Raw genomic sequence first — 13,793 nt, 5'->3', positions numbered from 1 at the left:
AAACAATCGTGTCATTATGTGATATGTATCTTGTGCAAAAAAAAATCATAAATCCATAATTAACTACCAATTTATTATTTTTAAAAAAGAAAAGCAGACGAATGGAGAAATGCAGAGGAATAGATTTCCAAAAAACTTCAAGGAACTAATATGAGTCAGAAATGGTTGGGCATTCTCTTTGGCCAAGTACCTCTGATGGTCCTATTAATGGCAGGCAGAGGATTGCAAAATGTCTTCCATTTTGAATTTCTCTTACTGACCTGATGATTGAATGAAGAAGGGAGCAGGATGGACATGTTGAAGTGGCAAATTATTTACAATTTGGGTAAACAGAGATTTTCATTGAGTTCTTCTCCTGATGACTCCATGGAATCTTTTTGTGGTTTTCTTGGAAGTTAACCACTTCAGTGCTTTAGTGCCTCCTTACATTTGTCCAACTTCCCATCTACTCTACAATGCTGAGATACCTGATAGTCTTCTGGAAGCCATCTTTGGAGATGGCATTGTAATTGGTTCTATTCAGCCAATTTAAACTATAAATATTTGGAGACCTCTTGAGAAATATGGGTGTGGACCATTTTGTTGATGTAGAGTGAGTGCAATAATTATTCTCTAAATTAATGCATATCAAAATATGATGATCTGATCATCTTTGCTTAAATCATTTTGCAATGATTTTTGCATTTTTGCATATATATTTTTTTGGCTTTTCTCTGACTTCATTTTTTTCTGTCCAAAGCCACATCTGTAGTTGTATTGAACACCAAGATACCGATTTGATTGAAAGGAAAAATAAAACCAGTGATCTTCTCCAGGATTTGCCCTTTATTGGGAAACCTCTGAATTAGACTCTTTTAGTCCTTCTGACATATCAAGCTGGAACAGAATTAGAGAAGAAATTCTACATTACAAGATAATGTAGTTCCTTCTGGATGACCAAGATGGTTCTTTAAGGGTTATTCATTGCTTTGCAGCAATATTGTAATCTCAAAACAATCTTAATTGTCTAAGAGATCTATTTTATCATTTCTTGCTCAGCAAAGTTGATAATTGATTATTTGATTGATTTAATTTATTTGATTTGATTGATTTGATTTGATTGATTTGATTTGATTGATTTGATTTGATTGATTTGATTTGATTTGATTGATTTGATTTGATTGATTTGATTGATTTGATTTGATTGATTTGATTGATTTGATTTGATTGATTTGATTGATTTGATTGATTTGATTGATTTGATTTGTTAAGGCTGCCCAATTAGAAAAAGTTGGTCAGTTTACAATATATCCAATCAGCATCTTGAATTGCCTCCAGAATGTCAGCCTTTTAAATATACCAGACTAAACAAAAATCATGAACGTCAATACGTCAATTAATTTTATTAAAAAGTTACAATAAAAAAATCTTGCAAGTCTGAATACATGGGATGAATGCACAGGAGTGTCAGGTCTGTTACCCCTTGAGGAAGTCTAGACAGCAAAGCAAAATCTCTAAAACTAATTCTATCTTTATTGTAAAGTTATAGTAACATAATCTTGCAAGTCTGAAAGTACTTCTCTCCTTCCCGGCCTTAACTTTCCAGAGATCTGGGTCCTTCTGAGATGCTTTGGACTTTGATTTCTCTTACCAAACTATTGTCTAGGCAGTGGTTCTTTCTTCTATCTCCCAAGGTTATTTTCACCGTTGATTAAAAGTTTTTTAAAATTAAGTTCTGTTTTAGGCTAAAATTTATTTTATCTGATGATTTTCTCGATTGTGATTCATCCTCTTATTCCTCAAGGTTATTTCTACTCCTCATTTTGTAGAAGTTGACTGGTAACCAATACAAGTTAAATAGCAGTGATGACACACGGGCATAATTGGAAGCACCCTTTACTGCTCACACTGTTACATTTTAAACCATCTGCATCTTCCAGATGGTCTTCAAGGGAAGCCCCATGCAAAACACATTGCCATAGTCCAATTGTGAGGTGCCTAGGGTGTAAATGAGCATCTGAAGGGCTTCCCTGTTCAAGAATGGGCACCAACAATGCCCAAGATAAACTTGTGCAAATTCTGGCCATAAATATCACCTCCTCTTTGAACAGTAGCTGTCACAAATGTTGAAAAGCTTCTTTTTTCTCTCTCCCTATTTTTCTACTTGCATTTTTACATGCTTTTGAACTGTTAGGTTGGCAGAAGCTGGGACAAGTAATGGGAGCTCACTCCATTATGCAGTGCTAGGGATTCGAACTGCCAAACTGCCGACCTTTCTGATCGACAAGCTCAGCGTCTTAGCCACTGAGCCACCGTACCCCTTAGGTTTTATTATCCATTCCTTCATATGCGTGCAACATTGATTATTGGTTTCTTCCATTATTCCTTTTCTTTTTTAGTGCAAAATAATTTTCAACTATTGAGGTTTTTTTCCCCCTCCCCTATAAAAATTTCACTTGTTACTCTTTTTCCACCCTCTTTTTCAGCTTTAAATGAGCCAACCATAGACTATGGTTTCCAAAGACTCCAGAAGGTCATCCCGAGACATCCTGGTGATCCAGAAAGACTAGCAAAGGTAAATCTCACTTCCTCACCTATTGACTTCATTCACATAACAAGTTAAAAGATAATGGCTTCATTGGTCTGGTCTTCTGAATCACAAACCAACTTCCCACGTTTAATTCTACCATTGTTTACCCAACCCTGATCTGTGTAGCCAATTTATACACAATACAGGTAGTCCTTGACTTATGACCACAACCGAGCCCATATTTTCTTTTTTAAAAAAAAAAATTTTTTTATTGGTTTTTAAAACAAACATAAACAAACAAAACATAAAAACATCAAGTCATCTTCCATATATATATACATACAGTGTGCCAGTTGGTTTACAAATTGTTTTGTGCTTCCATTTCGTAGTCTTCAATTACAATTACATTGTATATAATCTCGTATTTTCAATCAAATATTAAATACATTAATATCATTATTATTAAATCATTTGACTATACTTTTATTCATTCATGTTTTACGAAATAATCATATTTTACTTAATTTGTTTTATGACAGTTCATATTATCATCCCAAATCTATCCTAGAATCATTTTGTAGATATAATAAGAAAAGAATACATCTTTATATATTTATTATTTTCTAAAAGTCTACATATTTCATTATTATATTTTATTGTCTAACCATTAATAGAGTAGATCCCAAATTTTATAAAATTGTTTATCCTCTTGTTCTCTAATTTCAAATGTCAATCTACTCATTTCAGTACATTCCAATATTTTCTTAATGATTTCCTCCTGTGATGGTGTTTTCTCATTTTTCCAGTTTTTAGCAAATACAATCCTAGCCGCCGTTAATACATTTACATTCAGGTATTTCAAGTCTTTACTATATATTTCAGGTAAAATTCCCAAGAAAAATATCTCTGGTTTCAAATCTATGTGGGTTTTTTTGTCATTTTTTCCAACCATGTGTGGATTTTAGTCCAGTATTTTTTAGCGTCCACACAAGTCCACCACATATGGTAATATGAGCCAGGTGTCTGATGACATTTCCAACATTTTTCAGATTTATTCTTGAACATTCTTGCTATTCTTGTTGGGGGGAAATGCCACCTGTAAAACATCTTATACAAATTTTCTTTATATGCTGTTGACATTGTCATTTTATAATTTTGAGACCACAATTTTTGCCATTTCTCTAAATCAATCCCATATCCAAAATTCTTCCCCCAAGCAATCATAGTTTCTTTAACTTGTTCTTCTTCTAGTTTAATTTCTAATAAATATCCATACAATTTTTTAATCACCTTTTCATCAGTACCTGTCAAAATCTTATCTAAATCAGTCAATTTATCATAGAAACCTTCTGTTTTAGAATCTTTATCATACCTTGAATTATTTGCGCATATGAAAACCAATTCATCATTATACCTTGTTCCTCTAGTTTTTGTATAGATTTAAGTTCACTCTTTTCATTCAATATTTCACCATATCTAACTGTTTGTTCCTTTTTGTATATTATAGGATAAGAAAATGCTTCAATAGTCGACAGCCAGACTGGAATTTTCAAATAACATTGTCTTTTAATCTTCTCCCAGTTTAACCACAGAGACTCCCGTATATAATGTCTTCTAAAATACCCCTGTGTTTTAGTTCCTTTATACCATAGAAAAGCATGCTACCCCAACAACAGATCATGTCCTTCTAATGTTAACAATCTAGCATTTCTTAATGTTATCCATTCCTTAACCCACATCAAATTTGTAGCTTGGTAATACAACTCCCAATTAGGCAAACCAAATCCTCCTCTTATTCTAGCATCTTGCAAAAGTTTTAACTTTATTCTCGCTTTCTTACTTTGCCATATACATTTCAACACAATTTTATTTAAATCTTCAAAGTAGTCTTTTCCAACTTGAATTGTTTGAAACAAATATAAAATTCTGGGTAATATATTAATCTTGATTGTTGATGTTCTCCCTATTAATGACAGTTGTAAATTTTCTCATTTCACCAAATCTAGCGCTATCTGCTGTTTAAGTTTGATATAATTATTCTCTTTTAGTGTACTGCATCTTGCTGTCAAGTATATCCCCAAGTACTTGATCTTATTCGTAACCTGAATTTTCAATAGGTCTGCCAATTCTTCCTTTTGTCTTGATAGCATATTCTTTGTCAAGATCTTTGTCTTATCTTTATTTATTTTCAAACCGGCCACCTTTCCATATGTCTCTATAACTGAGCCCAAATTTTCTATTGTTAAGCAAAATATTTGTTAAGTGAATTTTGCCCATTTTATCACTTTTCTTGCCACAGTTGTTAACTGAATCTCTGCAGTTGTTAAGTTAGTAACATAATTGTCAGAGATGGTATTCAGCAGGTTCTGACCAGTTTTGGAGAACAAGTAGCAGAAATTTTGAGTAGTTTGGAGAACCAGTGTCAACCTTCCCCCAGGAGTGGGGTGGGAATGGAGATTTTAGAGTATCCTTCCCCTGCCATGCCCACCAAGCCACACTCCCCAAGCCATGCCATGCTCACCAAGCCATGCCCACAGAACTGGTAGCAAAAAATCTTTAATTCCACCACTGATAATTGTTAACCTGTCTTCCCCATGGGCCTTGCTTATCAATAGAAAAGCCAGACTGGGCATAACAACCCAATTGCAAGCCAGATTACAGTGGAACACTACAGCCATCATAAATATGAGTCTGTGGCCAAGCGTCTGTATTTTGATCACGTGACTGTGAGGAAGCTGCAAGTGTGAAAAATGCTCACAAGTCATTTTTTCAGTGCCGTTATAACTTCAAATGGTTACTTAACAAATAGTTCTCAGTCAAGGACTACCTTTATATTGTATGTCAGCCCCTCAATACTGTATGCTCGGTATATTGTGAGTTTATTTATTTATTAAACACATTTCTGTGTTGCCACAATCCAAAGAGACATTCAGTAGCTTGCAGAGAACAGACACTGGTTGAAACATACACGATGGTGTGTGTGTGTGTGGGGGACAACAACAACTCTACACTCAATAAAAATGAAAGTGGTACAACATGCAACATAAAATGAATAAAATAAATGAAAATAAAGATGAAATAATTAAGTAAATCATGATTGACTCTGGGCAGACTCATGATATGAACTGATGGATTGGTTTGGTTTAGTTTAACATAGTGTTTTTGTAAACCATGCTTTATGGCTTAGCCTGTTCAGAGCAGGGGTGGGATTCTACTGGTTCAGACCAGTTCGAGTGAACCAGTAGTTCCAGAGATCATTTTCCCCCCACACCCGCAGTCTGTCCTTTATTTCCATGTTTTGCAGCTTAGCTTATTCGTGCGGCACAGTAGATTGCTGTGCCGTAGCTGTTTTACTTACCAAGGCTGCAGTAGAAGCATGAGAGCTGAAAAAGGGCAGTTTTCAAATGCTGCAGGGACAACACAAAGTACGTGTTTGGAGCAGGTGCACTCACCAAACTGGTAGTTACACTGGTTGAATCCCCTCCCTGGTTCAGAGCATGATTGAATTAAGGAAGCCTGGTTAAGTGTGCTCTTCCCTCTATTTGTTTTCATGGCCAAAAGCTACCGGGAGTGCATAAACAGAATGGTGAAGTATGAATTACTAATAAATAATAATAATTTTAAAAAAACACTAGTGTTTTTTTTAAACACTAGTTTTTGTTGTTGTTTTTTAAAAACCACTAGCATTTGTCCTGCTTGATTTCAGCGTCCGTTGTGTTTCACATTGTGCTTGCCTGTTTATTTTATTTATTTATTTTTATTTGATTGGCTTTGTCAATCGCTTACAAGATAACAGGTATAAGTATAAACGTAGTTATGAATACATGAAATGGATACGTATAAGAAAAATTAAAAAAAGAAACAATAGGACAGGGACTGTAGGCACGATTTGTGTGCTTATGCACGCCCCCTAGCTCTTACTGCCACATTTTTTTCAATGCATGACATACCCTTGGTTGTCCTTCCTTTCTGCTTGCAGGAGATGCTTTTGAAACGAGCAGCTGACCTAGTCGAAGCACTGTATGGGACACCACATAACAATCAGGTTAGAGTTCCTCTCTTTTTATCTTGTGAATGTGTAAAGAAAGCATTGGGTTTGCAGCATCTTCTGATTCACCCTTTCACCTACCTACTTGAGTGGAACTGACGAGGCTTAATGCTCCATTAAAACTCCTCTATAGTCTTACCTGGGGGGTAGTTCTCATGCTTGTAAGTATATAAGAATTTATCTGCCATTTCAACCCAGAAATTCATTCAAAGAAGAGAATTTCTTCTTCCTCTAAACTCTGTTGCAGACGATGGGCATACAACCCACTAGTTCTGTTGTTCCTCCATCATCCTGTTTGATGAAATTTCTAGTATGCTGTTAGTTTTCTCCTCTATTGGATTAGTTTATTACTATTCAAACAGTCTGCAAACAGAAAAGGTTGGCTTCTACAGAAACTACTAAAAGTTTTATAAACATTTTTAAAAGCTTGTAATTTTGGAGATCTTCCTTTACCCTGTTTTTTATTTCTTTGCCTTTAATCTACCAATTTTTCTAGTCTTCTTTTTCTATATTTATTCATTCTTCCTCTCTCCTTTTCATTCAGTGCCCTCCCAAAACAGGGACAGATAACACCTGTTAGAGTTCTCAATTGTCAGGATCCAGAGGGCTTTTAGGTTATTATGTTTTGCAGCTTTAGAACCCACAGATGGCTCACTTGGGCTCTAGGTGAGGATTGAGTAGTATTTTTTCTACACTTCTCATCAGAGTGACTTTATTTATTTATATTTCATGTTTCTAGACCGTTCATCTCCCTCAAGGAGAGCTATTTCAGATGTCAAAAGTTGATGGAGTTGAGGCAAGTGAGGGGGGAGGGGTACCCCTTTTTCTTTTTCTGGTATCTCCTCCTTTATCCTCCTTTATCTTTCCTTCTGATACCCTTTTACTCTGTTAGTCTTCCACTGCACAGAGAGGCCAAACCAAAAGGAACAGTTTATTTTTTTCAGTATGAAACCTTTGAGGAAGAGGACTTTTAAATTATCCAGTTAGCAGCAGCAGCAGCAGACCTGATCTTGATATTTTCCTACACATTTTACCATCTCAAGACACATGTTTGCTGAACATCTGGGAAGGATTTCTTCTTCTTCTTCTTCTTCTTCTTCTTCTTCTTCTTCTTCTTCTTCTTCTTCTTCTTCTTCTTCTTCTTCTTCTTCTTCTTCTTCTTCTTCTTCTTCTTCTTCTCCTTCTCCTTCTCCTTCTCCTTCTCCTTCTCCTTCTCCTTCTCCTTCTCCTTCTCTCCCTCCTCCCTCCTCCCTCCTCGCTCCTCCCTCCTCCTCCTCCTAATTGGTAAAGCAAATCAGTCCCCTTGGAATAAAATTTATGCTGATTTTTGTTGTTGTTTGCTTGTTTCAGGACATTATTCTGAAGCGAGCTGCTGATATTGCGGAAGCTCTCTACAGTGTCCCAAGAAATCCAGGTCAGATCCCTACTTTGTCCAGCTCTCCTGCTCACAGTGCCATGATGGGCATCAACTCCTATGGCAGCCAGTTGGGAGTCAGCATCTCTGAGTCCACACAAGGGAATAATCAAGGTAAAAGTGCTGAACTGAAAGATACACAATGAATGAAGGTTTTGCTTCAAGAAGATTAAGGCCAGAAACTGGGAAATATTAATCATGGCCCAATCCTGATTTTGTTGTTGTTAGTCGCAAAGTCATGTCTGACCCATCGCGACCCCATGGACAACATTCCTCCAGGACTTCCTGTCCTCTACTATCCCCCAGAGTCCATTTAAGCTCATGCCGACTGCTTCAGTGACTCCATCCAGCCACCTCATTCTCTGCCATCCCCTTCTTCTTTTGCCCTCAATCATTCCCAGCATTTGGCTCTTTTCCAGTGAGTCTTCCCTTCTCATTAGATGGCCAAAGTACTTAAGTTTCATCTTCAGGATCTGGCCTTCCAAAGAGCAGTGAGGGTTGATCTCCTCTAGGACTGACCAGTTTGATCACCTTGCAGTCCAAGGGAGTCGCAGGTGTCTTCCCCAGAACCATACTTCAGAGGTTTCAATTCTTCGGTGCTCAGCCTTCCTTGTGGTCCAACTTTCACAGCCATACATTGCAACTGGGAAAACCATACCTTTAAGTATATGCACTTTTGTTGGCAGGGTGATGTCTCTGCTTTTTAGTATGCGTTTAGATTTGCCATAGCTTTCCTCCCCAGGAGCAAGCGTATTTTAATTTCTTGGTTGTAGTCCCCATCTGCGGTGATCTTGGAGCCCAGGAAAATAAAATCTGTCACTACCTCCATTTCTTCCCCAGTTCTCTCTTTAATTTTCTTCCAAAACAATGCCCTTCCATAGCCTTAACCAATGATGGGATTCAAATAATTTAACAACCAGTTATCTGCCCTAATGATTTCTTCTGATAACTAGTTCACCAAACTGCTCAGAAAGTTAACAACCGGTTCTCCTGAACTGGTGCGAACTGGCTGAATCCCACCACTAGCCTTAACCGTCCCTGTAGTTCATATGTACGAGTTGTATAAATCCATTTCTCTCTCTTACAATTTTCAAACAGTTTACCTTTTAAAATCCATCCTTTGTGGAAAAAAAGAATTGATCATGAATTTCTGTTGAAACCCCCAAGAAGGTGCAGCCTTGACCACAATTTGCAGCAAATCCCATGTTAAAGTTATAAATATTAAAAACACCAGTGTGCTAATTTTTTCCAGATCTTGAAACAACATCCTTTCACATTCTTTCAACATGCAGGTCTGATTGGTGAAATGTACATATGTTGTCAAACAAAGTGAAGTACTTGTCAACTAGTGGAACTTGCTTAAGGGTGAGACGCTGCAACAGATCTTTAGAGAGGACCTTATGTTTTATCCTGTAAAATTGTATTTGTAGAGATAGTAGCAGCATCAGTGCATTCATTTGGCTTTTAACCTTGAAAGACAAATCTTATTCTTGCCATTAATCATCTGAGGACTCTGATCTTAGAGAGAAATGGAAAACTATACAGAATTAAAGAAGGTTTTTGAATATGTCTTTAAATAGGTCTATACGGATTTATAGTCTCTCAAATTGGATGTCATTTACCCAACAATTTCTACCATACTGTGAAAGGGTGTTTAATTCAAAGTATCTGCTGTATCCATTTGAAGATATATCATAGCTCAACTACTGCCTCCAGATATGCATCTTAGCTACACATAGTAAAAAGAGATTTTGGAGGGTTGCAGACAACTACTGTATTAGCACATCATACTATGCAAGACTAACAAAGGATAATATTTATGTCAAGGTCCTTGGTGCTCTCTGAGCTTGCTTGTTTTCTTGCATACTATGCAATGCTTGACAATAATAATTTTACCAATAGAAGCAAATATTTGTAGCTCAGGGTTGAATTGTGGAGTCCTTGGTGCTAGCTGAGCTTTATCGTTTGCTTGCAATGTTTTATTACCCAACTAGGTAACATTATCAGTTTTAAAAATGCATACATGTATGGTTGTATACACATGAAATAATAGAAGATTCCTAATATGTCAACCTTATTTGATAAAGCAGATATTTGGAGTAGGAATATCAGTGAAGCAGCTTAGAAGAGATAACTTTCCAAAGATAAGCTTTATTTTCTGTTGTTCTACCTGGCAAAACTAGACCTGGAGGTTCTAGAGGGTGGTTGTTTGGAGTAAGCTTAAATAAGACTTCCCAACAGTAGGAGCTGTTTAATTATTAATTTGTTCTCGACTTGGTGAGGTTGCCTTTTTTCTTTCATGATTGGACAATCATCTAACAAGATGACAGCCTACATTATAAATCTTGGACTGGAAAGAGAGATGGACTAGGTGATAACAAAACTCTCCAAATCTTTTTCAACTCTGGAATTCTGTATTTCACTTCATAAGCTGAACTATTTGTTGTTCTTCAATCATTAAGTCGTGTCTGACTCTTTGCAACCTCTTGGACCACACAACCAAGCCCCTCTGTCCTTCACTGTTTGCTGGAGTTTGCCCAAACTCATGTACCTTGTGTCAATCACACTATCTAACCATTCCACCCTCAGCCATCCCCGTCTGCTTTTGCCTTCCATCTTACCCAACTTCAGGGTCTTTTCCAATAGATGCTCTCTTCTCATTCGGTGACCAAAGTAGTTGAGCTTGAGCCTCAGTATCTGTCTTTCCAAAGGACAGTCAGGGTTGATTTCCTTAAGCTGCAAATGCACAAATGCACAGGTAGAATAGATGTGGTACCTTGCTCAATAGTAGTAACTCTGAGAGGGATCTCAGAGTCCTAGTGGACAGCCATTTAAATATGAGCTAGCAGTGTGCAGCAGCTGCCAAAAAAGCTAGCACAGTCCTAGGCTGCATAAACTGAGGGATAGAATCAAGATCATGTGAAGTGTTAATACCACTTTATAATGCCTTGGTAAGGCCACACTTGGAATATTGCATTCAGTTTTGGTTGTCACGATGTAAAAAAAAGATGTTGAGACTCTAGAAAGAGTGCAGAGAAGAGCAACAAAGATGATTAGGGGACTGGAGACTAAAACATATGATGAACAGTTGCAGGAACTGGGTATGTCTAGTCTAATGAAAAGACTAGAGGAGAGATGATAGCAGTGTTCCAATATATCAGGGGCTGCCACAAAGACGAGGGAATCAAGCTGTTCTCCAAAGCACCAGAAGGCAGGACAAGAAGGAATGGATGGAAACTAATCAAGGAGAGAAGCAACCTAGAACTAAGGAGAATTTTCCTGAGAGTCAGAACAATTAATCAGTGGGACAACTTGCCTCCAGAAGTTGTGAATGCTCCAACACTGGAAGTTTTTTTTTTTTTTTAATGTTGGATAGCCATTTGTCTGAAATAGTATAGGGTTTTCTGTTTAGGCAGGGGGTTGGACTAGATCACCTCCAAGGTCCCTTCCAACTCTGTTATTCTAAGCTGAAGTAATACTGTGCCAAATTTTGTCTTGCAGTTTCTATCCCAGTGGAAAATGAGCTCTGTTTTCTACCATTATCTACATTTTTGAATGCATATTTTTCCTTTGTTTTTGATGCAGTTGTACAGCATTTTGCTTTGAAAGAGCAAGGGTGATCCCAATGGTTGTTTTCTTTTACATATTTTTCAATCACTCTGAAGCCTCCCTCACCAGTCTCACTTCCAAACTGAAAACCCCACGAAAGAAGTTCCTTCTTGAGATCTTTCTCTGGGACTTAACTGAAGTGTGAGGAACCAGGGAGGCTGCAGACTGCTGGAAAGAGGATTGTATAATATATATAAAAAAAATGTAGCATTCACACACACTTCTCGGCCATCTGGTAACTAAATAAGAATGCCATAGTCCACCCTTGAGAATTAAATTGAAATTCTTTTCTCCTTTGGAAAAGAGTGAAAATAAACCCTCACATTCTATTTAGACTGACAAACCTAGGAGAATTATTTTTTTCATCATTATTCAGGATTCTGATTCCAGGGGAAGTGTTATTTTGTTGAACACTTGGGCATTTCTTCATGCTATTTTTCCTCTATAACTTTTTTGTATTTTGTATTCAAAACATTACAATGCAAACTCCAAAAAATGGGAGTTTGGAAAGGAAAGGAAAGGAAAGGAAATGTAAAAGTGAAACAAAACTAGACAAGACTACACAAAGAGAAAATAATGTGCCTTAAAAGGAAAAACAAAACAAACCTATACACAAATTGTTTCCCCTAATTGAATAATGATAAATATATTTCAAAAATAATAACCTCTCCTTGCAAAGCAAGCACACATATAAATTTCTAGAACACTATTCACCCAAGGTATTTGGCTTGACATCTATCCACTATATAGAAAAAAGCCACAGTCCATAAAGCCAACAGCAAAATTAAACTACTGTTTGGTTCTGTTCAGATTTTTTTTATTTTAATGTTTAATTTTTCTTTAATTTTTAATGTTTAATTTTTGTGCTGATCCATGACTGTAATAAATACCGTGTTTCTCACAAAATAAGGCTGGGCCTTTTTTTTTTTGAGCCCCGAAAAAATGGCTAGGCCATCTTTTCGGAGGTGACTTAATTTCTTCCCCCCACGCGCACCTCCACCTAGAGTGCCATGCGCACTCACCTCACCACAAGGCCGCTTCTATCAGCCGATAGAAGTGCCCTGAGGTCAGAGTCACCAGCCGCTTCTATCCTCATGGCAAGGCATGGGTATGCATCAGGTTCCCAACTGCAAACTCAATCACGTACGTATGCCGTTGTCAGAGTAAATATCAGACGATCTCAAGATCCCCACTGCATTTCTGCTTCCCAAGCCTGCTGCTCTTCTTCGTCCCCTCAGATAGCCCTATTTCCCCCCCGCCACATGATTTCCCACTGCAACCACTTGGATGGAATGGGTTGCAGGAAGGTCGCTAAAGAAGCTGATTCCACCTATCACCTGCAATGGGCAGTTCTGGGCCCCTCCGTTTAGGCTGCCAACTAAGGGAACTAGCAGTTTACTCAATTGCTCAACTGGTTTCAAAGGGAGATCGCTGGGGGATCTTTGTGCCCCTTGCCATCCACTAGTGTCTTCGAGGGGGAAGGTATGCTTCGAGGGGGAACACGGAGATTGTTGTCTGTAAAACTGCAAGCTTTCTCCTACCCCCTTCTCGAGGTTTTGCTTGCAGCCCAACCACTGACAAAGTGGTTGAGTCTGGCTTCAGCTCTCCCTTGTGTGCTTGGTGGGGTATTTTGGCATCTCTTTTTCAGACAGTACAAGGGCGAGGGTAATCCACAAATATAGTTTTGGCTTCTGCACAGACATTGTAGTCTGTGGCGTGGTTTGCGCAAATACAGTACCTACCTTGCCCGTTCCTGTAGTTTGCCCATAGAATAAGATGATACACATCTCTTACATCTTCCTAGATATTCCAGGACATTCAAATAACAGCTGATAGAAGCATCTGGTTGATTCTGCCCTCAGGGAGTTTCTATCGGCCAATAGAAGTGGCCTTGTGGCGAGGAGAGGCAATTCTGCCCACAGGGCGCTTCTATCGGTTGATAGAGGCGAGTCTGCCTGCGGGATGCTCTAGCCGAGGCTACCTGCAGGGGGCTCCTAAAGGCAAGTTTCCCCCTGTCATTCCCCCCCCCCCATTTCTCTTTACCTCGTATAGTTCAAGTGATGTGAGAAATGGTGGGGAACGCATGGTTTAAATAGGCCTAAATTTTGGGGAGGGGCTTAATTTCACCTTATGTCTAGAAAACATGCTGGGCCTTCCTATGGGGGGGGGGGCGAATTGTCGGAGAAACATGGTATTGAATGAAATAATGAATC

At 38.0% G+C, this 13,793-nt stretch overlaps 1 protein-coding gene across 4 annotated transcripts in view; it reads left to right on the top strand.

The window, feature by feature from the left end:
• Positions 1-13,793, top strand: part of EBF2 (EBF transcription factor 2) — a 254,295-nt gene that overhangs the window by 219,871 nt on the left and 20,631 nt on the right. For all 4 annotated transcript variants that reach the window (XM_026714962.2, XM_087938878.1, XM_087938876.1 and 1 more), the window contains exons 11-13: positions 2,466-2,554; positions 6,489-6,554; positions 7,908-8,085. In XM_026714962.2, coding sequence (XP_026570747.1) covers positions 2,466-2,554; positions 6,489-6,554; positions 7,908-8,085 — 333 coding nt within the window. The remainder of the gene's footprint in view (positions 1-2,465; positions 2,555-6,488; positions 6,555-7,907; positions 8,086-13,793) is intronic.

Source organism: Pseudonaja textilis, chromosome 9 (genome assembly GCF_049901715.1).
Source record: "Pseudonaja textilis isolate UNSWEBS1 chromosome 9, rPseTex1.2, whole genome shotgun sequence".
Taxonomy (NCBI): Eukaryota; Metazoa; Chordata; class Lepidosauria; order Squamata; family Elapidae; genus Pseudonaja; species Pseudonaja textilis.
Note: the sequence above shows the minus strand (reverse complement) of the source record. Positions and strands in the feature narration are given on the sequence as shown.